The following is a 27,258-nucleotide window of genomic DNA, read 5'->3' on the forward strand; positions in this document are numbered from 1 at the left end:
AAAAAAATTTTATTTCAATATTTTTTGCTAAACAGAATTAGAATATGATCATGTACATAATTTTTGAGAAAATAAAAAAAATTCTTATTTAAAATATAAAAATTTATTTATAATGCTTCTATATTACACAAGGGTTTTAAACACATCGAATAGTGTATGAGACGGTGATTGGTATAAATTAGCTGCAAATCGTAAACTCGCCTTAGACATTTCTCGCAATTCTCTCTGCGATTCTCACCACCATCGTCCAAGCACTAATACATAAATTCAGTAGCTGAAGATTTCATTTGCGAAGCAACGCACGCTGACTCTGTTATTACTGTATTTATTCTCTCTTCTTCGTTTCCCTAACTAACACTTCACAAAACAAGAGAAATTTGCTTACGCATTACATAGAGAATAATGGGAAAACAGAAAGGAGAAAACGCCAGAAGCAAGTCACGCCCTTCCAGTAGCAGGTTAGCGTCAATCCCTAATTTGGAATTTCAACTTCGTCTTCCTCGTCTTATCGATTCTTCTTCCTCGCAGTCTCGCCGCCTCGCTCTTGTCTACCGGCCCCGCCGCCGCTGCCGCCGTCGGATTTGGTGGTTTTGTCGGTAGCTCGCGCCTCGATCTTCCTTCTTCGTCCGACGACTCCCTTCCCTTTGTTGTATGTGTTTTTAGTTTTATGCTACTGTTTTTTTTTTTGGAGATTGTTGTGTCTATAATTGAGTATTGATTAGGTCTGTTTTTCTGGTTATAATTAATATACTGGAATGGTACTGCTGCTGCGAGTTTCATGTTCTGCTTCAATAAATTGAGTTCATAATTAGCACGCATGTGCTACTTGGATACACTGAGTTTGAATATTTAATTTGCGGTGTCTTTCATTCTGTGTTTGTATGAGAGTTATGAGTTGAGTTAGTAGAGCTGACTAGTCTTTCAGTGTTGCTTTGCGAACGATATTTTATTCCTTGCCTTAATGTCAATATATTGATTTTCGGATATGCAGGATGTTGATAGTGAGATTGCGGTTCACTTGAAGAGGCTAGGAAGGAAAGATCCCACCACTAAGGTAATTTTGGATTAACTTGTGAGCTAGTTTGTAGATATATCTAACATGCTCATCTGCAACTAGTTACAGTTTAATCCCAATGAGGTGTTCTTCCTAGATTCTAGGTTTAAAAGTATCTTTTAGTGTCAATCAAACACCAATGAAACGAGTAGAAGGTGACAATCTCATACACACATGAAAAAGAACATTATACTTGAGAGAAAAAAAATACGAGTAAAGGTACTTGTGAGATCTCTCTTCAGATTCATATATTTAAATGTTATCCTTTGGACACTAGTCTAGCTTTAAGGTGATCAACTTAACCATTTCTCCCAAATTAAATGGCATAAGCCTATCAACATCCAACTATCTTCTTAGGTGGAAGGGGAACTAATTCTCATTTGCTATTATGTTCAAGAGCCTCTATTTTAACCGTCATGACTTGTCACCATGTAGGATGATTAAGTGCTTTATTCACATTGTTAGGAATCATAATAGAAGACAAATGGGATAAATGAAAAATAGGAAGGAGACAACAAATGATAAGTTAGAAAATTTGTGAAAATGATGAAAATTGGGAGTAGAGTGAATGCCTTTTTTGGAGAGAAATAGGCCAATCAAAATATTCATTAACAGGAGCCATTGCATTTAGTGATGATGATGAATGACTTGATGAAGAGGATTCACCAGGTAACATCAGACCAATCACTTGTGACTTGTGTTAGTAGATGATAATAGGTGGTGATAATGGTTCTAGTGGACTTGGAGTAGGAATGGAACTTTGAGTATCGGTTTTGTTTAGGGTGTTATGAGTAGGGGATACCAAAAGTTCAACTAATGGAATAAGACTTACCGGATAGAGATTATTAAGAAGTAGTCCACTTCTTAATAGAGATAACATCTTGTATTGAAGAAGAAAAGAAAGGAGCCTCTTAAAAAATGGTGAAATTTTTAGACATGTTGTACCTTTTTGTTTCAAGAGAATGATATCAATACCTTTTTGGGAGATGAGAATATTCTATGAAGACACATTTGATGGCTCTTGTCGAGAGTGTGTCCAAACTTGGAGACACTTTGTGTACAAAACACATGTGGTGTTTTGGCCTCTTATATAAGGTTGCTCTTAACTTATTGGTTCGGAATCTCCTTGATGTTTTCCCTTGAAGAACCCAACAAGTAGTATTAGAGCATATTCTAACGAGATTTGTTGGGTCTATCATGTCCTCTTTTATTGGGCTGCTATCAAACCATCCATAAATATCTATTTCAACACTCGATATGTCCAATCATTGATATGAGAAGGTGTGTCAGAGATCTCACATCGACTAGAAATATGGATAAAGTATAATATATATTAAGAAGTGGACTTTAAGCCTAACTCAACCTTATAAAACCGGCTTATAAGGTGGGGTTTGCACCTACTTATATACTATGAAATGACTCTAATCTCTAGTCGACGTAGGATCTCCAACACATCCCCTCACGTCGAGACTGCCAACTCGTGCATGAGACTATATCATAGGTGATCCAATAACGATCTGATAGCGGATGACCAGATAAACCCAACAAACTCTCGCTAGGATAGGTTCTAAATGACTCTGATACCATATTAAGAAGTGAACTTTAAGCCTAACTTAACCTTATAAAACCGGTTTATAAAGTGAGGTTTGCACCCACTTATATACTATAAAATGAATCTACTCTCTAATCGATGTGAGATTTCCAACAACATATTTATTTTTAAGAGAAGAATAAAGCATTTTATTGATAACGAAACAAGTCGTAAGAATAACATCACCTCAATGATGAATAGGTATATTAACACCGATATGGTACATGCAATTAAAACTGCCTATGTTTCCTTTTTGCTAAGGTGTAGAGGACAAGTAAACGAAAGTAAAAGGCCTGGTGAACTTAAAAAAAGTTGAATCAAAGGAAAAATATTACATTATCACTACATAAAATTTTTAATAACTTGTCCAAATTGGTTTTTGATTTCTTTAAAGAAAGATATAAAGATGGACAAAAGTTTGGATAAATAACAAAATATTTGAAGCCAAAAGATATGACATGATTTGCCCCCAAATGTCAGAATGAGTGATTGAAAAAATAATGTTACATCATGATTCAATTCTCCTGGGAAAAGAGGATTTAACATGTTCCCTAGTTGACACAATTCAAACTCTAGGACTTGAAGTCTGCTAATTTCAAGAATCTTTTTCTTCATTTGATAGTGGATAACCTCAGTGGTCATGCAAAAGTTTAGGAGACAGGGATGCAAAATAGGACACAAATGAACGAGTTCCAAAATAATATATTCCTCTAGATTCATGTCCTCCGCCAATTAGTCTACCGGTTCCACGTTCTTGTATAGCAAGTTAATTTACATCAAGGTTATTGAACAATTTAATGACAAAGAAATAAGGAAAAAGGGCCATGAAGGAACAAAAAGAACATATTTAAAGTTTAAAGAAGGAGAAGGAGAAAGAGAAACTTGACCAACACCTACAAAAGCAACCTTGGATCCATTGGCTAAGGTTAAAAGGTGAGAAAATTTAAGAGAAGAAATGGAAGAGGACAAGGAGGTATTAACAAAAATATGACCAGAAGCACCTGAATCAACTATCTATATAGACTTCAACTTTTCTCAAACGGTGAAATGCAAGTTGTTGACAAAGTGGGGTATGTAAAAGGTTGTATTAGATTGTTGGATTTTAACCTCTAATATTCTTGAGATTATTCATCAAAAAAATTTGGTTCAATTGTTTAAAATTTTGAAGATATTGGTTACCTTGTTAGGAAAACCATGCTAAGAGTAGCAATTCTCTTGAGCATGACCCATTCTTTTACAAGAAGAGTATTGTGCATGTTCTTGATTACCATTTCCTCCTCTATTGCCATTACTTCCCCTTCCATGAGTAGATAGACACTATAGTAGAAGATTCAATTGATTCATGAAGATTTATGCTTTTAAGGGTTGAGACACGAAGAAGTTGTCATTAAGCTCTCTATTTGACAAAACTGCTTGACCAGTTCAGATTTGATCCCAAATAAGAGATTTCAATTTATGGGCAGAATCATAAAGTTGTTAATGTCATTTGCAAAAATACTTTGTGCATTCTTCAAAGGAATTTACAGGTTTTGAATGTTTTGTGGGTTTCAATATATTGGCTTTCACAAATTGCTGCAAAAGAGTACAAAGTGATCATGGAAACCTTGGCCAAAAAATCAAAGCTCAAAAGATGCAAACCAAGGTAGGTAAATTTTGTTATTAGGTTTCTAAGAAGTATTTGTGTAAGACCTAGAAAAAAAGTGGATAGGTTTGAAAGACAATATTGGAGGGGGCAAGGGTAAAAACAGAAACCCCCAAGGGGTTTGGACTTCAATTTGTAGTGTAAGGATGGAAAGAGGATTGGAAGAGGGACTAGAGAGGTTGATGAAACCAAAGAGATGGTGGTGCAACATTGCTTTGGTAATCGGATGGTGGCAGATGGACGTCACATGCCCAAGTGAGCCACTTTTGTGTGGCATGTGAGGTGGAATCTGCCTCCATGACTAGTTAGGTTTTGGATCGCTCGTAGAGTCACTTTTGATCTACCACAGAAAAAGACAGTGGCTGACTATGACGAGAGGCGATGAATAACATTTTCCTTGCCAAACATTGACCAAATAGGTACAACAAAAACAAGTTTTACAAAGTTGCTCAAAAGATAATATAAACTATAATAACAAATATAATTGAATAAAAGTTAGATTGAAACCAAAAAGTTACTTGAGTTTTGGGTCTAGCTATATCAACCTCCAACAATGGTTGATTAATTACTCATGACTATGACAAATTTAATGAGTGATGATGAAGGATCTGTCATCACTTTGAGAGTCTTAGATCTTTTCCCTCACACCAAAGTTAGGTCTGCACATGGTTCTAGACCTTTTATATAAAAGATCTTGTTGGGCCTTGAAAAGAGAATTTGTTGGGCCATGTTAAAAATACAAGAGAATTTGTTGGGTCTTAATACAAACTTCCTGTTTAAGCAAGAGGGAAGCCTCACTTAAGGGAGACATTTTGATTTCATGCTGCCTTATGATTTTCACTCTTTAAGCAAACTTTGCTATTTGTTAGGGTTACTGGTTATATGCTTTTGCTTAAGTGAGCATATGACATCTCTTATTAATAGTTTGTGCTTAAGGCTTCTTGTTTTCCATGTTCTTTTTAACAGCTCAAGGCATTGACAGCGTTATCTATGCTGCTTCAAGAAAAGTCTGCAAAAGAAATCATTCTAATAGTTCCCCAATGGGTATGTTGTCTTCATATTATATAACTTGTTTGTCTCTGTATTGTCTGCGTCAGTTCTCTTACCATTTATAGGAAGAATATATACTTTTGAATAGTGAACTGGTTGTTCTTTGCATGGTGTTTTTTTCCCTAAAAAGAATAAAAGATTTTTCTATCCCCTGAATGGTCTAACTGTTTGAATTTAATCGTGTCATATTTTTATCACATAAAATCATGATTACCATTTATTGAAAACTGTTATGGAAGTTAACTGGTTGTTCTTTGCATGGTGTTTTTTCCCTTAAAAGAATTTTCTATCCCCTGAATGGTCTAACTGTTTGGAATTTAATCGTGTCAGATTTTTATCACATAAAATCATGATTACCATTTGTAAAAACTGTTATGGAAGTGAAATTGAGAAAAGAGATGGATATACCAACTGGATGGGAGTGATAAGATATGTGTGTGCATTTCTATTTTTTTTCCCTAATACTGGAGTTGGAGGGAATTGAAAGGGAAAATAGGAATTGAAACCCATTTTCCAATATGATAACAAAACTATTAAGAGTCTATCCTAGTCAAGATTAGTTAGGCCTATCAAGCCACCCACTATCGATCCCTTCTATTCCCACAATCGATGTCCTCACGCGATGGAGTGTGTTGCAGATTCCATATCGGCTAGAGAGGTGATCAAATTATAATATATAAGTAGGTGCAAACCTTATCTTACTAAGTTTGTTTTGTGAGAATGAATAATGCTTAAACATACTTCCTAATATTTTTTTTACCTCTGTCTACAAAGACCTAAAACATAAAAAATTGTTGTGTTTAGGACACAATAGGATACTAATATCACTCTAAGAGTGATTATTATAAACTACCCTAATGGTACTTGAAAGTACCCTAATGACACGAAAATTTAAAAACACCCTAATTGTCCCAACAAAAGTACCCTAATGATACTAACAAAATACCCAGGTGTGAACAACCTTGTGGTTTTGGAAATAAAATTTATTTGAAGGTAGTGGCTCAAAGAGAACCACCACCTAAGCAGATTGCCTTGCGTATCTTTGCAAGTAGAGCGAAAAATGCCTTCAAGACAAAGAAGAAGACATTTTTAACATCTCCAAAAAGCCTAGTGCCAATAGCCATCAACATTTCAAATAAATTGCGGAATATCCCAAGATAACAACTAGCACTATGGGTTGCCACCCAAACCCCAATTAAAACACACTACTCATAGTAGGTATTTGTGTCGATAGTTGGGAGGCAAGCTCAGACATAGTCCACAAAGCTATCTAAACAAACATCTATGCAAGAAGCTATAGCCTGCAAAACTTCAACCTAACAATGAGCAATGTCACTATGATCAATCATGTGTTAGTCATGGTTTATTAGGCTGATGATAATATACAACCAAATTTATAAATTCAGTTTTTTGTGATTCCGACCACGAGAAGGCAACTCATGGGACACCCATTCCTAGTGCAGCGTTGGTGGAGATCAACACGGCTTGAGTCTTTTGATCACCCAACCATCGGGGTAGGGCCACACTCATAGAGGCACATCTGGTTGTACTTTGTCAGACGAAAAGATGAATGTTAGTAGATAATGATGAATGGTGCCCAAAAATAAAGGACCATGGTGGTTTATGACAGGTGAAGACAAATTGGGATCGTACCTACTTTGATACCAATTTGAATTTAGAGGTGATAAAATCAATGAATTATTTGTTTTCAACTAATCTATTTTAGGGAATCGCTACAACTTCTAACATCCAATCCTTAGGCTAGGTACATACACCCAAAAACCAACTTCATGAAAGTTCTTATAAAATTAGACATTTAAGTCTTACCGAACTTCCCAATATTGGTTTGTAAGGTGAAGTTTGTATCCACTTATATACTATAATTTGGCCATATTTCTAGAAAATGTTGGATTTCTAACACATCTTATGTTGAAGTCTGGAAATCTCGAGCATGGGAATAAAGGATGACATAATATGGCCAAACTATTAGGGACCATGAGTCATGAAAAAATCCACATATCATGACACCACCTTTAACCCAAAACCTTGAAGCAATAAGTTTGTGGGTATTTTCTTTTTGTATGTTGCTCATCTTACCTATTTCTACCCCATGTCATACTCTAATTTACACTTGAATCTAACAATTGCTTGTTGGGTTCTTTTAAGGAGAGATTTTGGGGAGATTTGACAACAATGAGTCACAAGCAAACCCATTTAAGAGACCATGACACCACCTTCAACCCAAGACCTTAAAGAAATAGGTTTATGAGTCTTTTTCTTTATGTGTTGCTTATCTTGCCTATCTCTACCCATTGTGGGACCCTCTTCCCTCAAGTGTGACCCTTCCAGATTAGTACATTCTCCTTGAGTGGAAGCACCTTTTTTTAATTGACTGCCTCATTGGTGACCACAACGGGACATACTTGCTTGAAACCTTTGTTAGGATACAAAGAATCCACAAACTTAGGATTCATCATCTATTCCATATTGTACTCACCCGAGCTGGTCACTAAGACGAACCAACAACTCTAATGCTATAAAAGTGAACTTCAACTCTAACTCAACCTCAAAAATCAACTTTGAAGGTGAGCTTTGTACCTACTTACTATAATTTGACCATATCTCTAGATGGTGTGAGATCTCCTACAATTATACATAAAATAGTAATCACAAATATATTTTCTCCTATATAGTTAAATCCAAAGCATTATATTTTTGAAGAATAAAACCTTTTATATGTTTGTCCCTTGAGACCTTGTTCATCATTCTCACTTCCCATCGATTCAGAGCTTGAATAATTGCATGATAACTTTTCATTGGATTGAGAGAATATTGAGGGTAGGTAGAGAGATACAAAAAAGTAAATATGAGGGTTAGTGGGGCTAACAAAAGTTGAGTGTGTGAGTTGGAATATGGAAATTAGAGAATAATTCAGTAAGAGGGAGAAAATCATAGGAGGGAGATTTTTTCAAATGTTCACGCTATTTCTCAATAGGATTTTGCTGGACTCTCTTCAATAATGTGAGGGTCCTTCTAAGTTTATTTACATAGCATGACACGATGGAGCAAACCATCATTCATTGCAAAGTTCATAGGTCATGCGGTTCTCTCTAGACATGATTTGACAAACTAACAATAACTGTACTCTGACGTGAAAAAAATAAATAGACCTCCAATTTTAATATCTAGAAAAGGATGGGACTTGGGACATTGCATTGGATGTTGGACTTCCATTTATTTTGTTCGATCATGCCTTTCTTATCTGGTAGATATGTGCCCCTTTAATTTTTAGAAATCCACTTGTGTAAATCTCCTAATATACTTATTTAATATATTTGACTATTTAAATTGTTATGTAGGCATTTGAGTATAAAAGGCTGTTGCTGGACTACAATAGGGAGGTTAGGCGGGCCACTCATGATACCATGACTGCTCTTGTTACTTCTGTTGGGTTAGAACTTTTCTAATGGACATTTATATGCTCTTTTTTTTGCTTTCTCAACTGTATAATTTAATATTTGAACATGGAAATTTGAATATATGTTGCTTCATTTTCTGCAAAACTTATATGGATACTCTTTTGGCAATAGCACGTAAGGCCTTAAATGCTTGGGGATATTGACATATTGTTTTCTATTATATTATGTTTACTGTTCGTACTAGTTTTATTATTCTCTTTCAATTATCTGATTGCTTATATCTTCTAAGTTACTTGCGAAAATAGCTTATGGGGAAGCCAAGCATCTTTTTGACAATAGCCTCATAGTCTACCTGCCTGCTGCAAACTGCATTTCTACCAGTTTCTAGAATCGATGTTTTCTTGAAGAGAGATTAAATATTAGTTATTCACTTGTGTTATTGGTCCAAACTTTGACTATTCTCTGGAGAGAACTTAATTAACCCAGTACAAGATTTATAGTTGATTTCCCTTCTAACATCCTTCTCAGGAGAGATTTAGCTCTGCATTTGAAGACTTTGATGGGACCATGGTGGTTTGCTCAATTTGATCCAGTTTCTGAAGTTTCTCTGGCAGCAAAAAGGTCTTTCCAGGTTTGCTACATTGGTTATCACAAATTACAGTTGTGTTCTAAATTATTTCTTTCATGATGTTAGAACAAGTTATCTTAAGTATAGTAAACTTGTTTATAATTGAATGTTTCATTCATGTAAATGTTTTCAACCTGCCAGGAACACAATTGATTAGTTCTGGAAGCTTACTGTAATATTATGTTATGCATAGGAAGTACATGTCTTGCCATTGTTTCTTATCTACAAGTATCCACTTTAATTTGTAATAATGTTCTCATAGAATGAGAGAGAGGTTTATAAAGGAAAATGTTTCTCTGGAAAGAGTTGGTTCGTTGAGATTTGTCGAGTTAATTTTTAAATTCATAGATATAGTTCTTCAAATATTTTAGTGGCGTTGCAAGACCAAGATGCAATTATTAGATTTTATTAGTTTTATTGCGTATCTTAGAGGTCTTGGTAGTTTCCTTGTTCTTTTGAAAAATGTCTTTCTATTAAGCTGGGATGTAAGTAAAAATATTGTGGCAAAAGTTTTGTAGATAGTAGTACCATGTCCTGGCTTGCATAGTTTGTACTTGGTCTTAAATTGACTAGTCCTCTTATTAATGCATAAGAAATATATGGTTCCTATTGCCCTCGGCGTGAGAAAGTGTGTTGAAAAGCCCCCTAATTATAGTCACCCCTTGCCCGCTGTAGTTGCAACTTCTTTGGTTAAAACAGTTCCTTTTGGGACTGCTTTAATTGCAGCTTCCAGGGTAGTGGTTTAGTCCTACATCTTCTAAAGATACTTATAATGCTTTGACAGTAGTTTTGTCGAGTTGAGAGATAGATCTTAAATTCTAATAATTCCCAGTTGCAGTGGTCCTATCTAGACTTATGCTATATGTGATTTAGGCATGCTACATGCCTAATCAACAATCAAGCCTATCGGGTTTCTTGGGCTATTGCATCCGTTTGTGATGTCAGGATAAGGATCATCCATCTGAAAAATTCTTTTCTTTTTATGTATTTCAGTATAAATATAAGTTCAAAAGATGATGGGGAGCTTTCCTAAGTTTGAATGAAATGTTCTATGTAATTTGTGTGGAACTGAACTGATTATCATGGGAAATATTTCTTGAAGTCTTGAGCATATACTTTTCTTATGCATACCCTTGTGTGCAAGCATGCTTGTATGTTCCATGCTGAAAGATGATGCCCCAATTTTGTTGAAAAACTTTTTAGAAAATGACACAAAGATTTAGCAATTTGAAAGTAGGTTTTGCACTTTTTAGTCCTTTTCCACTATCTAATGCTTTAGTTATACTACCAGGCTATGCTTTGAAGATAGTGATAATTTACATGAAATGAACATGAAGGGTATTGATATGCTTAAACTGAAAACTGAAACATGTAAGACTTTGTCTTAAAGTATCTTTAAAATGTATATGGATGTCATACTTTATTCCATTTTAATTGCAGGCATGTTGTGTTTAGTTGAATGTTAATTCAGTAACTTGTAATTTGTAGGGTTTGTGTTTTACCTAGGTATATTCTACACAACGGATTTTAAGCTTGTACTTGAGCAGTTTTATGACCAAATTTTGTGCTTTATGTTATTCATGTTAATCCTTTGTTTGATTGTGACAGGCAGCCTTTCCAGCACAGGAAAAGAGACTCGATGCTTTGATTTTATGCACAACACAGATATTTATGTATTTAGAAGAAAACCTAAAGCTCACACCACAAAATTTGTCTGACAAAGTTGTAGCTACAGATGAATTATATGAGATATATCAGCAGGTATATTGTGAGAATCACTTTAACACACTTAGAAATCAAAGTCTTTGATTTATTGATTTGCACTGGCTCTCCTTTTTAGTGGAGTAAGAAAGATATTACAAAGTGGACTTTAAGCCTAACTCAACCTCATAAAACTGACTCATTCTCTACGGTAATGAAAGATATTCCAGCACAAATATTATATAAACATATTTTAGTTATTTTATGATGTAAGGATTTTAAAATTATGGTATGCTTATTGCATCGTGGAAGCTATTTTTACAAACTGATACTATGCATGCAGATAGCTATTTATAATTTTTTAATATTATCATTTAATTTTTTTCTCAAATGTGTCGAACTATCTTGGTGGCATACATTTTTTACTTGAATTCTAATATTCATTTCATGTAACAGGTGATATCATCAACGTTGTTAGCATTGGCCACACTTCTTGATGTTTTAATTTGCTTACAACAAGAGCGACCTGGTTTTGAGAACATAACTGCTGAACCTAAACATGCATCTAAGGCTAGGGTGGCGGCTGTTTCTTTTACTGAGAAGCTGTTCAAAGATCATAAATACTTTCATGACTTTTTGAGGTCACAAAAGGCTAGCATTCGATCAGCTACTTATAGTGTATTGAAGAGCTTAATAAAAAATATGCCACAAGCTATTAATGATGGAAATTTAAAAACTGTTGCTGGTGCAATTCTTGGTGCTTTCAATGAGAAGGATCCAATTTGTCATCCCTCAATGTGGGATGTAATATTGCTTTTCTGTAGAAAATTCCCAGATAGTTGGTCTTCCTTAAACATTAAAAAAAGCATACTAAATCCGTTTTGGAATTTTCTTAGGAATGGTTGCTTTGGTTCCCAGCAGGTTTCTTATCCAGCTTTGGTTTTATTCTTAGACAGTGTGCCACCTAAATCTGTTGAAGGGGATAAGTTTTTTCTTGAATTTTTCAAGAACTTGTGGGTTGGAAGGAAAATTTCTCTATCTACAGATAGATTGACATTTTTTCAGGCACTGCAAGAATGTTTTCTTTGGTCATTTAAAAATGCTTCAAGGTACACAAATTTTCCTTTTAATTCTTTGGCTGCATTTTGAGAATCTATTTACAACATGTCTGTAACACCCACCAAAGAAAATATTTAGCTTTCCTTGTCCCTTTCTTTAACCTGTCTTCTGCTTGTAATAGATATAATGATGGAGGAGACTCAATCAGTCATTTCCGAGTTACTCTTGTTGATAATGTCCTTGTAAAGCTTTTTTGGAAGGATTTCCTTACAGCTGGAAGCTCAAGAGCTAATGACATAATAAACTCAGGAAAATCAATAGTTTCATCGGAGGAAAATGTTTCTCAAAACAAGAAAGTGGATACGCCGAATATGAATTATCCAATGCCTTATTTGGAAGAGTTGGGAAAGTGCTTTGTTGAAATCCTTTTAGGCGTTTATATATTGGATAGCAATGTTCTATCTGTTTTTATTGAGGAACTTGAGGATAATTGCATGACTGCTCTTCAGCAAGCAGGTAATGTGGACATTGTTGAACGAATCATTTTGTTCATGTTTTTGCTGGAGAAACATGTTGTGCTGAAAGGTGCAATTTGGCCATTGCCCTATATTGTGGGACCAATGTTAGCGAAGTCTTTCTCGCTCATTAAATCTTCAGTAAGTTGATATTTCTACACACTTGTGACACTCTAATCTATCTTATTCTTGTTTTGTAATTTTAATCATTGGTAAAATAATGAGAAATTTGGTATTGACGTATCACATCTGGATCATGCATTATATTTATATTAATTAAAATATAAATAAGTTGTTAGAATTATGCTTCATATAATATATTACATCAATTATTTCACTAGTGTGACTTACAACAACCATTACACCAATGAATGTAATCTTAATCAATCCAACGGTTGAATTATAAATTAATATTACATTGATGGTATTGTAAAATTTTATAAAAAAACAAACAACAAGACATTAATGAAATTCATATTACATTGATTTTGATTGATATGAATAAGGTATCAAATAATTTTCAGTTAATATAAAATTTTGTAGATATGATCTACATGAAAGGAACTTTCAATGCAGGTGGGTTTTGGTAATTGAATTAGAAGTTATTGAATGATGTAATAGTTGGTGTAAGTTATACTAGCAACTTATGGGAATCAGTTAATATGTCATCATTGTTGTATTAGCCTGGCTTTAAAGTCGTATAGCGTTACGTTACTGTTAAATTTAATAAATTTCATTTTCTACCATTTTTTTCCAGACTCACCTGGTTTTTTAAATATCAGGATTCACCAGATACTGTGAGACTTCTTTCAGTTGCTATTTCAATATTTGGACCACAAATGATTGTCCAAGAAGTTTTTATTAAAAACAAAGGGCATTATTCTAGTCAGGGTTCATATGATGGGGATAAAGTAGGGAAAGCAGAAGACTTTATGCAAATTTTCAAGAATATATTTGTTCCTTGGTGCCTGCAATCAAATAGTTGCTCAACCAGTGCTCGGCTAGATTTGTTGTTGACACTGCTGGATGATGAGTACTTCTCAGAACAATGGTCCTTCATCGTCAACTATGTGATTGGGCAAAGTTATTCTGATTTTGAACCAAGGTTACCGGATGCTGATCATGCAGCCATATTGTCCATGCTCCTGGAAAAAGCAAGGGATGGGAGTATGAAGAGAAAAGTGAAAGAGGATTCCAGTCATATTCCAGGCAGTAATGCTGAAGATTGGCATCATCAATATCTCGAATCATCTGCTATTGCTATTTCTCAATCTCTGCTGCCTTTGAGCAATTCTCATGTGCAGTTTGTATGGTATGTAAATTTAAAGTTTCAGTGTCAAGATGAAGTAATAGCATGCATTATTTATTAATTCACCTGTTAAGAACTATACTTGTCTATAGTATGATTGCTATATTCTTCTCTTTCTTTTTTGTTTTAAATCCAAAGTTCAGTTATCTTCCTATATTTTAGTCTCTGATCCCATTTCTTGCATGAAACAGATGAGTAATTTTCGGAATTGGATATAGCAAACAAAAATGGAAGTAGGGTAAATTAATCAATTGATCCATAAATTATGTAAGAATTTTTAAATGGGTCCTTGTACTTAAAGATTATGATCTGGTTGGTGGGCTAGGTTTATGTTGATGTTGGACAGAGTACTTTTGTTTTGACCCCACTTTAAATGTAGAGACCTATTTTAAAATTTCCACATAGTCAGGACAACATTAAACTAGTAATTTGATCTTTGAAATATTGGGAATTTTCAAGAACATGCTGGTACTTTCACAAGGATCAAGACAGATTATGGTCTAACTTTGACAAAGTCCCATCTCAAGCGTCCAATAAAAATGATTTATAAGTTCAAGTACCCTATTTAAAATTCTCTAATAATAGTTCAGAAACTAACAAATTCATTTTGGCTAGGAGGGGGAGGGGAGTAATGGGTGTGAAATGGAATGCATCAAGTGGTGACAATTGTTGCTATTTTTGGTTGTGTCTGTGCATGCATCCATATGTTTGTACATAATTTAGTCTCATAAAAGAACTGCCATAAAACTGAGTTTGTTTTGTTGGGTGGGTTTGGGAATAAGGAGAGGGAAATCAAGGGAGGATTGAATTGACTGAGTCTACTGATTCATTATCTCTTGTAAAAAAGGATTTGTGGTGGTTAGACAGCCTATTTTTCCAATCTTACAAATGCTAATTCAGTCAGTCCCTTTTAAACATGATCATATCCATGAACCTGCTACTATTTATGCAAGATATTGGAAGGTGGAATAGTTTATGATGTTGAAAAGTTGACGATAATATGCATCTCTGAAGCCATTAAGGCTTATGCGGGGGGGGAGGCATATGTAGCTGGTACAGTAGACAGACGTACAAGTTGAGTAGATATCTAAATATTGTTTTTAACCTGTCCCAGAGAACTAAAGGATTGACAACTTAAGTTGTGTAGACTTCATTCTGATCTTGTGTTTTTCACCTGCAGCTCTCTTCTTGGTGGTTTAACAGAAGGAAGATCTTCTTTTCTGTCTAGAAATGCTTTGATTCTTATTTATGAAGAGATTTTCAGGAAGTTACTAAGTTTTCTCCAGGTTTCACCTTTCTTTTGGGTACAGAATGCAGCTTCTGTTTTAAGCAATGATGAAAAAATCTGTGTAGAATTTGATAGTTCTCTCAACATTGTTGAGATAGCTCAATTTGCTCTTGAAATACTTGATGGTAGTTTCTATAGCCTGAAGACTCTTGATGCGGAAAGTGGACTTGTATCTGGAATTTTATCTGCAATTTTTGTCATTGAATGGGAATGTAATTTAAGCAAAGCTCTAGATAATTCACTTGATGACAATTCAATGACAAAAATCAAGCCCAGGCAAACATTTGGTGAATATGTGTGTGCTTTCCATAACAAGATAAATGTTCAATTTTTGAAAAGCCTTTCCTCAGATAGCCGCAAGAGATTGTCAAATATCTTAGTTCAGTCAATAAGATTTGCAATATTTGCCGAAGACAGACTTATTAATGATGAAATTGCATCATTATGCTGCACATGGGTTCTTGAAGTTCTTGAGCATGTCTGTGTGGATGAAAATGAAGAACAAAGTCTGCTACATTATCTACTGAGTAAAGATGAAATGTGGCCTGTGTTTGTTGCTCCAAATTTTAGCATGGCAAAGGTACACATGATTATTTGTCTCTATTAATATTTATGTGTTTATCTTTTATTTTTGAAATGTACTACTTACAAAGTAAAATGGAATGATTCATGTTATTTATTTTGACATACATTCTGGAAACAAATTTCATGTAAAACTACATCAATGTGAATATAGGGTTTGTTTTGAATAAATTTCTTCAGAAACACTTATAGAAGAAGAAAATAAGAAGGAACACGAAATAAGTTTCTCTTTATCTCATGCATAAATTAAAAATCATATTTTACAAAAAGCTATTATGGAGGAGTTTCTCCCAATTAATTTATGTATAAGTTAATTTTATTTTATGGAGGAAACTCTTTTCGTTTTATTTTCTTATTTATTTCTTCTAGTAGTTCTTATGGAGAAATTTATTCATGCATGTCCTTAGCTAATTGAGCTATTGGTTGCTTCACCAAATAATAGGGAATAAGACTCCTGTGGAGTTTATTGACTCTCAGAGTATGTAGCTAGAATTTTTGCTATTTCTTTTTTCATATTTATTTTGTGAATGGTTAAAAGAAATTTTAATGCCTTCAGACAGTGGTTTATGATAAAGATAAAGCTAGTTATGGTTTGCGTCTAGGAAATAAAACATCATGTTAAATCTCTGCATGATATATAGAAAAAATTATGTGCTACTTTTAACCACTAATTTATACTGAATGCAGGCCTCCGGACACAAGAAGTTTGTAGCTTTAATTGACAAGTTAATCTCAAAAATAGGGATTGATAGAGTTATTTCTGGGTGTGGTGTTCCTAATCCATCTTTGCTTGGAAAAGGTCAAGGGCTTGCATCTTCTGCATGGTTAGTTGCTGAAATCTTGTGCACGTGGAGATGGCCCGGAAGCTGTGCTATGTCTTCTTTTATACCTTCATTCTGTGCTTATGCCAGGGGAAGTAATTCTCTCCAGGAAAGCCTGTTAGATGAAACATTAAGAATCTTGCTTGATGGTTCCCTTGTTTATGGAGGCACAGGCACAAAGAGTTCCGTTAGTATGTGGCCAGTTCCAGCTGATGAAGTGGAAGGTGTTGACGAACCATTCTTGAGAGCAATTATTTTGTTTCTCTCTGCTTTGTTCAAAGAGAAAATATGGGGCCCAGCAAAGGCATCCAGTCTGATAGAACTTCTTGTGAATAAACTCTTTATTGGTGAAACAGTTAATACTAATTGTCTTAAGATTCTACCTTTGCTTATAAATATACTTCTAGAACCATTCTATGGGTATGAGGAACCTGGTATTGGTGTCCATCATTGTTCTTTAGAAGAAAGATTTGTGCAAAATACTATGATAGACTGGCTGGAGAGGGCCCTAGGTCTTCCACCTTTAGTCACGTGGAAAACAGGAGAAGGTAAATTTCTCTTTCTTCAGATTAAAATTGATAATTCACCAGCTTGTTCTGGAAAGGCATTTTTATCAGTACGGATAGAGATTCATTAAAATTCTGTATTTTTGTGTGTACGTGATAGTGTATATGGGCATGTGCTTTTTGTGATAGTGCTAATTCTTCACTTTGTTCAAATGAAACTGTTACCATGAAAAATTTCTATCCAAAACATCTTGCGATGAATAATGTTAGTATTAATGAAATTGCTCGTTCCTCTTGTAGACATGGAAGATTGGCTTCAGTTGGTTATTGCCTGTTATCCTTTCATCTCAGTGGGTGGTCAACAAGCATTGAAGCCAGCGAGAAGTATCAGCTCTGATGAGAGAAAGCTTCTCTATAAATTATTCCAGAAGCAAAGGCATGTTGCTGGTGGATCAGCTATGTTCAATCAGCTTACAGTGGTGCAGATGCTTCTATCAAAACTCATGATTGTTTCTGTAGGATATTGCTGGAATGAATTCAGTAAAGAAGATTGGGACTTTTTATTGTCTAACCTAAGGTGTTGGATTCAATCCGCAGTTGTCGTGATGGAGGATGTAACTGAAAATATAAATGGTCTTGTTGATAGTTCAGCTGATAATTTAAATCTGATGAGTCAGAAAATTGGGCAAATTATGTTGATTTCGGATCCTTTTCTCATAAAAATTTCTGAAAATGCCCTTTTGTCTTTCTTGCTTCTCCTTAAGCATTATAAACTTCAACAAGATGAAGAGAGAGATAATTTAAATACATTTAAATCAGAAAATTTTGATTCTGTTAAAGATCGAATTCTAGAGGGTGTCCTCCGCCTACTATTTTGTACTGCCATTTCTGAGGCTATTGCATCTGAATGCTATAAAGAAGCTGCCTTAGTTGTTGCATCATCACGGGTTGAATATACACACTTCTGGAATTTGGTAGCTTTTGGAGTTGTTAATTCCTCATCACAATGTAGAGATAAAGCAGTGAAATCAGTTGAATTTTGGGGACTAAGGAAAGGGTCTATTAGCTCTTTGTATGCTTTACTTTTTACTTCGAAGCCAATTCCTTTATTGCAGTCTGCTGCATTTTTTGTTCTTTCAAATGAGCCTGTTTTAAGCATTGCTGTTCTTGAAGATAATGCTTGCAACTCAAACATATATGCTGCTAGTGACGATGATGTCAGACGGCATGACATCCCGATAGAAGAAAAAGTCCATCTGAAAAAGGAAATATCTGTCATGATAGAAAGGGCACCTTTTGAGGTTCTTGGGGTGGACTCTCTTTCACCTCAACGAGTAAGAATGCTTTGTATGGGAATGAAGTTGAACTATGCTTCATAAACATTTTTTAATGTTTATTTATTCATTTACTTTACCGTTTCATTGATGGTACTAATGATCTACAAAATACATTGTAGGTAAATGTCTTCCTTGCTTGGTCTTTGTTGTTATCACATCTACAGTCATTACCTTCATCATCATCTCAGAGGGAGAGACTGATTCAGTACATACAAGACTCTGCTACTCCGGTTATTTTGGATTGCCTTTTTCAGCATATTCCTGCAGAGATTTCCACAGTTCAGAGTCTAAAGAAGAAAGATGCAGGGCTCTCTGGTGGCTTATCCGAAGCTGCAAGTGCTGCAACTCGTGCCACCACAACTGGCTCACTCTTGTTTTCTGTAGAATCTCTTTGGCCTGTTGAATTGGAGAAAATTGCATCGCTTGCTGGTGCAATATATGGCTTAATGCTCCAGGTTCTTCCAGCTTATGTACGTGGCTGGTTTAGTGATTTACGTGACCGTAACACTTCAGCTGTCATTGAATCCTTTACAAGGACTTGCTGCAGCCCTCCTCTCATTGCAAATGAATTGTCTCAGGTATTATGTAGTTTGTTGTCCGCGTAAGTAGTTTGTTGTCTGATAAATATTTTTGTGGAATAGCATAATCTGTTAGAGTGTGGACATTTTAACCTAAAGTTGCATGATAGTTACATATTTGTTGAATAGCAGAAATTAATTAAACATTTTAGTGATAGTCACATCACATCACATCAAATTACTCTCTCCGGAAAAAGTTATATTATTATTATATATACAAATATATGCGTGTTCTAAACTTTAACCTTGAATGTAAGTACTATATACAAATCTTATGATTCAAGGGTGGCAATAACAAGAATTCTAACAGAAGTTAACTGGGGGAAGATTCAGAACATCGATGCTAGTATATCTCAAAATTTTCATGTTTTATTTCATAGATTGCAGCTGTTAAATAGATTTTGTGCGGTAACAGTTGTGTAGAATCTGTATTTCATAGTTACAGAGAATCTATTTTTGTGTGGATCAAATCTAAATGTTCTATCTAAAGTTCTAAACACTTGTTTATGTAAGAATCCATCCATGTAGCCAGCCCACCTAGTGGAAAAAGGCTTTGGTTGTTCTTTATGTTATTGTAACATGCAGTAATTGATATATGTATAAGCCTAGTTCTGATATATATGTTCACTTGTCATCTCCAATGCAGATTAAGAAAGCGGACTTTCGTGATGAGAATTTCTCAGTAAGTGTAAGCAAATCAGCAAATGAGATTGTTGCTACTTACACCAAGGATGAAACGGGAATGGATCTAGTCATTCGTCTCCCTGCATCTTATCCACTAAGGCCAGTAGATGTTGATTGTACAAGGAGCCTTGGGATTGCTGAGACCAAGCAAAGAAAATGGTTGATGTCAATGATGCTATTTGTTCGTAATCAGGTATTTGTAGACGGCTTCTGCTGCCCACTTTGCAAGTTGCCTAGAGTTAACTGTGTAGAGTCAAAACTCGTATAACTTAATCTTTTTTGTTTGCATTGCATGATTAGTTTAAATATAACAGTTTACTGAAAATTCTTTCCTGTGATCCATTACTTTTTAGTTTATACCAGTATTGTAGAATGATATAAACCTTTATGAAATTCAGTGGACAACGGATTAATGTGAGAATTAATGATTATCAGAGCATGTTTGCGCTGAAGTTACTCCTTTTTGTTTGCATTGCATGATTAGTTCAAATATAACTTTGCTGAAAATTCTTTCCTGTGATTTACTTTTTAGTTTTACCCAGTATATAAACCTTTGTGAAATTCAGTTGACAATGGATTAATTTGAGAATTAATGATTATCAGAGCAGGTTTGCGCTGAAGTTAACAATTATTTTTCTGGTCCTGCAGAATGGAGCTTTAGCAGAAGCTATAGGAATTTGGAAGCGCAATTTCGATAAAGAGTTTGAAGGTGTTGAGGAGTGCCCGATCTGTTACAGTGTAATTCACACCACAGACCACAGTCTTCCTCGTCTTGCTTGCAAGACATGCAAACACAAATTTCATTCTGCTTGTCTTTGTAAATGGTTTTCTACTTCTCACAAATCATCATGCCCATTGTGTCAATCTCCGTTCTATGGTTTGCACCCTGAGTAATGAATTCAATTTTACCAATTTTGCTTGCTGGTGATATCTTGCACTGAAAGTAGTGGATGAAGTGAATGTCTGACATATGAGAATCAACACTAATTCCAAGCATTGAGAATCAATGCTGATTGAGGCAGAGGGACAACTCACAAACTTCAACTGGTTACGGAAGCAGACGTGATTTCCTGATTCTTTTCTCCTCTAAGCTTCTTTTTAAACAGATAGCGTTCAACTTCTCGAAATTAAAGAGGAAGTTGAACAATGGTTTTGCGGCAACAGCATGGGTGTATCATATTTTCCATTAGGAGAGGTGTACCAGATTCCTTTCTCTTTTGTCATATTATCCTCTCATTGGATTTTGTTCCCATGGTTGTAATAATTATTGTTTGCATTGTTTTTGTTCTGATCAAAGCAGGTAGTCTGAATCAGAATGGCTTGTAAATTTTAGATTATTTGATTGTCAGGGAATCACACATTACCGAATGACAGTAACAGTGCATCTAGGGAGGGCGTAGTATGCGTCATCCTCACGTTTCACTCTTGGTCAGCAACATTTAATGCAACGATACATCACAGGCTTATATGTGTCATAGGTTCAACAGGTCAAAGTAGAAAGATTTTTATTAGAAAAAAAAATATTATCATACTAAAAGTTTAACTTTTAAAAGGGTCTTTACCTGTGTTTATAGAAATTCAGTAGAAGTAGAAGTTCAACAGCGATCAAGTAAACATTTATTTTATTCTATGTCAATTTGGTTCTGAACTAGTCAGCTACTGTCTACTTATATTTTTGTTACATTGTCTAAGTCGGTATATGAGTTTTATTGAAGGTGATTATTATGTTATAACCTAGTTATATCTTTGTTTGATAAGATTTTTAACCGTTTCCTGAAGATTAAATAAAATGTGGAACTAATAGTAGTTCAACTGAGTGATATATGATAAAAACAAGTTGTATTTATTTGAATAGACTCTTTCAAAAAGTGAATGTGACGTCTAAGTTATAATATCAACTTGTAAGGGGAGTATTACATTTATGCATATATATTGAATTGGATCACATCATGAGATCTTTAATATTTTATTTTTTTATGTATTCTTTTATTAATTTTAATTTATATTATTTAAATTGATTGTTACATGTTTGAAAGTAAGTAAACTCAAATTATTAACTAACAAAATATAGTTGACTATTTTGTTATTTTTTGGGTTGAAAAACTTAATTAGAAAACATAACAAATTCCATACTTTTTTTGTTAGAAATATAAAACTAACTTGAAATTAAATATAATAATTATAATTCATTGAAAATTTTACGATAAAGGAAGAATTAATATTGCTTAAAAATGTTAAAGTTGCTTTACTTTATCTAGGATCATGCTATTGACAATAAAAAATATCAATTACCATACCTCGATTTGGATGATTGTGTTCCGAAATTGGCATACTGTGTTAAATGATGTTATATGTTAATTAATTGCAGGTTTTTTTTCTGATAAAAAAAGAATTGCAGGTTGTTTTTACTTTGTATATTATCCTCGTTGAACCCATTTCCAATTATGAGACTCTATCATAGACTCAATTTCCAACATAGTTATCTTATAAATAGTTTCTATTATCTTAAATATTTCTGAAGACTTATAATACGCTTTGACTTACTGAAATAAACCTTCTATAAGAAGGTATCAAACTCTGTTTAATTATGTCAATGCCGTAGGTCAACGTATTTTCGTAATAAGCTTGTAAGTTAACTCCTACAAATACACCAAAACTACCTTCTAATGAATCCTAAATCTACAAATTGGTGATTATTTAATGAATCATAAAATTATTGAAAGAAGAAATATACAGTTGACACGTGTTCAAAATCATACATGAATCAAATATCTCATATAATCTTGATATATCTTCCTTTCTTTATCGTTGTTTTTAAATAATGAAAGATAACAATTTAGAAGGAATTCATTGGGAAGAAGAGGAAGTGGAATGACAAGATCTCCCTAAGAAGTGAACTACATACTAAGACCACTACCACAAGAATAAAGAACTTTTTACCAAAAACAGCGTAAAAAAAGATTGCATGCCCAATTCAGATAAATGAGATAAAAACAAATTAGTGCAAAGCAAACTACAAAATACCCAAAGCAATACAACATGTGCATGCGACGTGTAAGGCACCACGAATAAATGCTTAATGTCTCCATTTTTGAGTGGTCCATTTTGATGCTGATGCATTGATTTTAATTAGGGTTTGATTTCTCACGATCATCTTATTATAAGAATATAAACATATAGGTTCAGTTACAAGCTAGTAAGTGCCCTTATGCTTGACTTGTGTTCTTGAGACATACCACTAAATGATTTACTAAATAAACCACATTATATTGGCAAATGGTGACAAGAACACCATTAAATATGACAATAATTGTATGCAAATGAGGAATGTAAGTGAACATAATGGAGGAAAACATGGCTTTTGCAAGAAAGGAGAACATAGTGTGGCCAATTATTGTGTTTTTCTATTGCATCCATTCATGCTTAGGTCGGTGAATCGGTGTATCTTCTGGTATGATCCACTATGTGATGTTTAATCTGAATTTTGTGTGTGCATGGGATAAGCTTTTATATTCAACCCACCTCACCAGGTTCTTTCTTAGTTGAATTTAAAGGTTATAATTGGAGTGCATGCTTGAAATCTCTCTGACCTGCATGCATATATAATCTTAATTTATCATACTTCTTTCAAACCTTTCTTTGCATAATACATAGCCACTCAATAATTTTCTATGCTCAAGTCAAATTCAATCTAGCGAAAACTGAAACAAAAAGCTAAATTCAGTTGTTCACACTTTTAGGTATGAAAACTAGCACGATAACTGTGCTTCTGCATAATACATATCAAAATATGTCTACTTCAATATTTTGCACAATCTATGAACTCTCTCCTCTATCAAGAGATCCTTCCATTATGCAATTTCTAACTTCTTGATTTTCGGAAGTATTTTGTCACCTTTGCTCCATCAAATATACAAAATTCTTTTCATTGAATCATCAAAATTCAACTTCAAGTTATAGACAAAACAACTCACTTTCTATCCATGAAGATCAACTCAAATACCGGACTGCATGATATTTAAATATTCCCCAGTATTTTTTTTCTAAGTGAATTATCTATCTAAAAAGAACAAGTTAACTTTGATAAATATTTAAAAAAAATTATCACTACAAAAAATTAATTTTAGATAAAAAAATAATTAATTTCTATATTGTCTATATTAAATATTATTTTAGAGACTAAAAAAATATTAATAATTAAAGTAGTTTTTATTATTAATAAATAAGTTATAAATTAATGTCTAATTAGCTACAAATGTTTTAACAATCAAAAACTTATAGCCTAGGTCCAATTAAATATGAAATATGTGTAATTAACCTACTTTTTTTTTTATTAGAATTGTAATAGGAAAGATAAAGAAGAAAGATTAATTACCAATAACTTTTTAGTCTCTAAATTTAATTTGTCAGTAATTAATTATTCTTTGTTTCTAAAATTAATTTTTTTAATGATTTTTTTTTGTAGTGTATTAAGTGTAAGTAGTATGATGGGATCATTTATTGGTCAAAAAAATATTCATAAATATTGTGCAAGGATGACAAAAAGGAAGGTAAACAATAATAGATGAAACAATTGTTCTTTTATACTAGTTACATCAATATGCACAATGTGAGATAATTCGATAAAATAATAAATATGGTGATTTCGAACATGATGTTAAGAAGAGGGGTCCTCTTGCGAGAGTGTTGTGGTATCTTCCTATAGTTTCAAGATTAAAACAATTATTCACTAATACGGATGATGCAAAACTTGTTAGATGACATGTAGATGGATGTAAAAAGAATGATTATATGAGGCATCCGACAGATGGTTTGTAATGAAAGAAATTTGATTTAATGTTCCCAAATTTTGCCAATGATCCAGAAAATATTAGGTTTGGACTTGCTACACATGGACCGATATGGTAACTTGAGTAGTGATTTACAACTTACTTATGTGGTTATGCATGAGTGGTTATGTGGTTATGCATGAGTGTAAATATATAATGTTATCCCAGACCATAGAGTGTACTCTTTTTTTTCTCTAATTTTTTTGAACAAGTAATAAAAGTTTATTAAAATATATGCATCTTCTCTTATGTGAATTCTCCTCCCACTAAATAATAAACTAGAGTTATTTAATGGGTGAAATCATTCAAAATTAAATTACCGATTGACAGCTTAGTATTGACAGAATAATGTTGATATTTAATGACAATCTTATCATTTTTCTTAATTACTTGTTTTTTTTATTTATTTAACGATTAATAGTGAAATTTTGTGATGGAATATTTTCCATTCAAATTGAACAGGGATAATTGGTTTTGTTAATAGTTATATAATAACATGACAAATTTAACTATAACCACTATAAAAAAAATATTTTTAAAGATAAAAATAATTAATTACTATAATAATTAAATTAAATATTATTTTAAATAAAAAATTATTGGTATCTAAAATAATTTTTATTATTAATAAACAGTTTTTAAATTAGTATTTAATTAGTTACGAAAGTTTTAACTATCAACTAATTAAATATCAAATATAAATTATTTATTAATAATAAAACGATTTTAAATACTAATAATTTTATTTAATTTTTAAAATAGTATATTTAATTTAATTGATATAATGATTAGTTATTTTTTTATTTATAAAATTAATTTCTAATATAATTTTCTTGTTGTGAAAATTATTAATTTAATTAGTGACAGAGTCATAAATATTCAGTAATATTAAATTAAATGCTTCTGATCTAATTTGATTATTTATTAATTAGTAGCACGAGCATTGAATTTAAATAATGAGAGCACATTCGCCATCTCTTCATAATCACCAAATAATTATGTCTCTTACAAAAAGTATAAAGACATTAAACATATCAAATCTTTATTATAATTAAGAAAATGCAAACATATGCCAATAAGAAATCAACAATGAAAATTTTGATTGAAAAGTGTGCAACAAACCCTTGTACTTTCTAATGCAGCTCTCATAATAAAATAGTTTTATTGATAGATTTTTTTCTTACAGTACTCACTAACCCTAATTATTAAAACTTGAAAACATGTCTCAGCTAAGCTTCCACACAACTATATAAGAACATTTCACCACCATTTTCTTCCACTCCAATTCCTCAAATCCATCACTCTTTCTCTCATTCTTATTGCAAAAGCAAAGAAGAAGAACTGAATCATTTTACATACTCTCAACATTCTCCGGAGCTGGCAAACTCGAGTTCACAGAAAGCATGGCTACACGATCAAGAAGATCGCAACAAGAAAACCGTAACAGACTTATACAAAGCCATAACCTCAAAGGACACCAACACAATGTACCGTCTTCTGGCCCCAGACTTGGAGTGGTGGTTCCACGGCCCACCCTCCCACCGCCACCACCTCATTCCTCTCCTCACTGCCACCGCCACCTCCTCCCCCTCCAAGCCTGTGCTGGTTCCTGACCACATCGTTGGGTTCGGATCAGTGACCATCGCTGAAGGGTTCGACGAGACCAACTTGGTGTGGTGGGTGCACGCGTGGACCACCACCGCTGACGGCGTCATCACGGAGGTTCGGGAGTACGTCAACACCTCCGTCACTGTCACCAGGCTCGGCTTCCATGGCTCCGACGATGTGGTTGCTTCTGCCATGTGTCAAAGCGTCTGGCAGAGCACGCTGTGCGATGAGTCTGTTCCAGGTCTCATTCTCGCCATCTAGTGAAGTGCAGTTCCAAAAGGCTTGGTTGGTTGGTTGGTTGTGAAGTTCGCTATATATCTGTCAGTGTAGTGTTGTGTGACTTAGGTTGAATGGAACAATCTTCTTGCTGTTGGTTGTGCCATCTTTCCTTGTTCTGTGTTTGTTTAGGTTTTGTTGAAATCGATGTGGCAGGATAAATAAATGTTATGTTACTACCGTATCATGTTCCAGTTTCATGCCTTTTGAAGTATTATTCTCTCTCCATCGTTCCCTAGTATCTTCAATTACATTTAACTATTGAGTCAAGAAATAACTACATCAAAATCCAGATATATAACAACATTATTTCTTTATTTGAGCAACTTTTCCTATTTACATTTTCCATTTTCAATCTCTAAGAAGAGATAACGACATATTATTATTTTTTGAAACACTTCTAAGAAGAGAAAAGCAGAAGAATCATTAGAATTGTGACGAATGGTTATGAACTGGTTTAGCTGACTTAGTTTAGAACATATGAATGTAACAAGAAATATGATGTGCAGTATTGCTTATAAACTACCCTTGTACTCATTATTAGCATAACCTTTCTCCTTCTCAAAAACAAATAATGAACTAAAGATTGGTATAATGCTGATTGTGGTGTTGTTTCTGATATTTTGAAGCTGATTTTGCTGTTCAGGTTTTTGGCTTTAGACGATGTATATGTTGTTTTTTTTATCAGCAATGAAGAGGTATATGTTGTAAATAGAATTGTTAACAGATACAAGAGAAGTCAATTCCTTATACTGATGATCAAGTCTGCAGAAATCTTATT

At 33.7% G+C, this 27,258-nt stretch overlaps 2 protein-coding genes across 3 annotated transcripts; both read left to right on the plus strand.

Annotated features, from left to right (window-relative positions):
- The first annotated feature begins 151 nt into the window (after window positions 1-151).
- On the plus strand, window positions 152-21,415 carry LOC137823513 (E3 ubiquitin-protein ligase listerin). Of its 2 annotated transcripts, XR_011083138.1 has the most exons (17): window positions 167-458; window positions 529-649; window positions 992-1,054; window positions 5,254-5,331; window positions 8,697-8,788; window positions 9,285-9,387; window positions 10,993-11,145; window positions 11,542-12,194; window positions 12,326-12,800; window positions 13,442-13,971; window positions 15,149-15,836; window positions 16,526-17,207; window positions 17,466-18,499; window positions 18,622-19,080; window positions 19,727-19,957; window positions 20,413-20,959; window positions 21,065-21,415. XR_011083138.1 is itself a non-coding variant. In XM_068628687.1 (16 exons), exons 1-16 carry the CDS (start codon window positions 403-405, stop codon window positions 20,656-20,658), a joined length of 5,664 nt encoding a protein of 1,887 aa, XP_068484788.1. In that variant the 5' UTR covers window positions 152-402; the 3' UTR covers window positions 20,659-21,415. The 2 variants fall into 2 exon arrangements, 1 of the variants encoding a protein (XP_068484788.1); XM_068628687.1 differs by having other exon boundaries at window positions 152-458; window positions 20,413-21,415.
- Window positions 21,416-25,858: 4,443 nt separating this feature from the next.
- Window positions 25,859-26,664, plus strand: LOC137824423 (wound-induced protein 1-like). Its single transcript, XM_068630066.1, has one exon. It carries the CDS (start codon window positions 26,079-26,081, stop codon window positions 26,460-26,462), a length of 384 nt encoding a protein of 127 aa, XP_068486167.1. The 5' UTR covers window positions 25,859-26,078; the 3' UTR covers window positions 26,463-26,664.
- The last annotated feature ends 594 nt before the right edge of the window (window positions 26,665-27,258 follow it).

This window comes from Phaseolus vulgaris, chromosome 8 (genome assembly GCF_000499845.2).
Source record: "Phaseolus vulgaris cultivar G19833 chromosome 8, P. vulgaris v2.0, whole genome shotgun sequence".
Taxonomy (NCBI): domain Eukaryota; kingdom Viridiplantae; phylum Streptophyta; class Magnoliopsida; order Fabales; family Fabaceae; genus Phaseolus; species Phaseolus vulgaris.

Coding starts and splice junctions, on each gene's coding strand:
- LOC137823513 (XM_068628687.1), top strand. CDS start 403: ATGGGAAAACAGAAAGGAGAAAACGCCAGAAGCAAGTCACGCCCTTCC. Junction 12,801..13,441: donor TCTCGCTCATTAAATCTTCA/GTAAGTTGATAT, acceptor TTTAAATATCAG/GATTCACCAGATACTGTGAG. Junction 13,972..15,148: donor TCTCATGTGCAGTTTGTATG/GTATGTAAATTT, acceptor TTTCACCTGCAG/CTCTCTTCTTGGTGGTTTAA.
- LOC137824423 (XM_068630066.1), top strand. CDS start 26,079: ATGTACCGTCTTCTGGCCCCAGACTTGGAGTGGTGGTTCCACGGCCCA.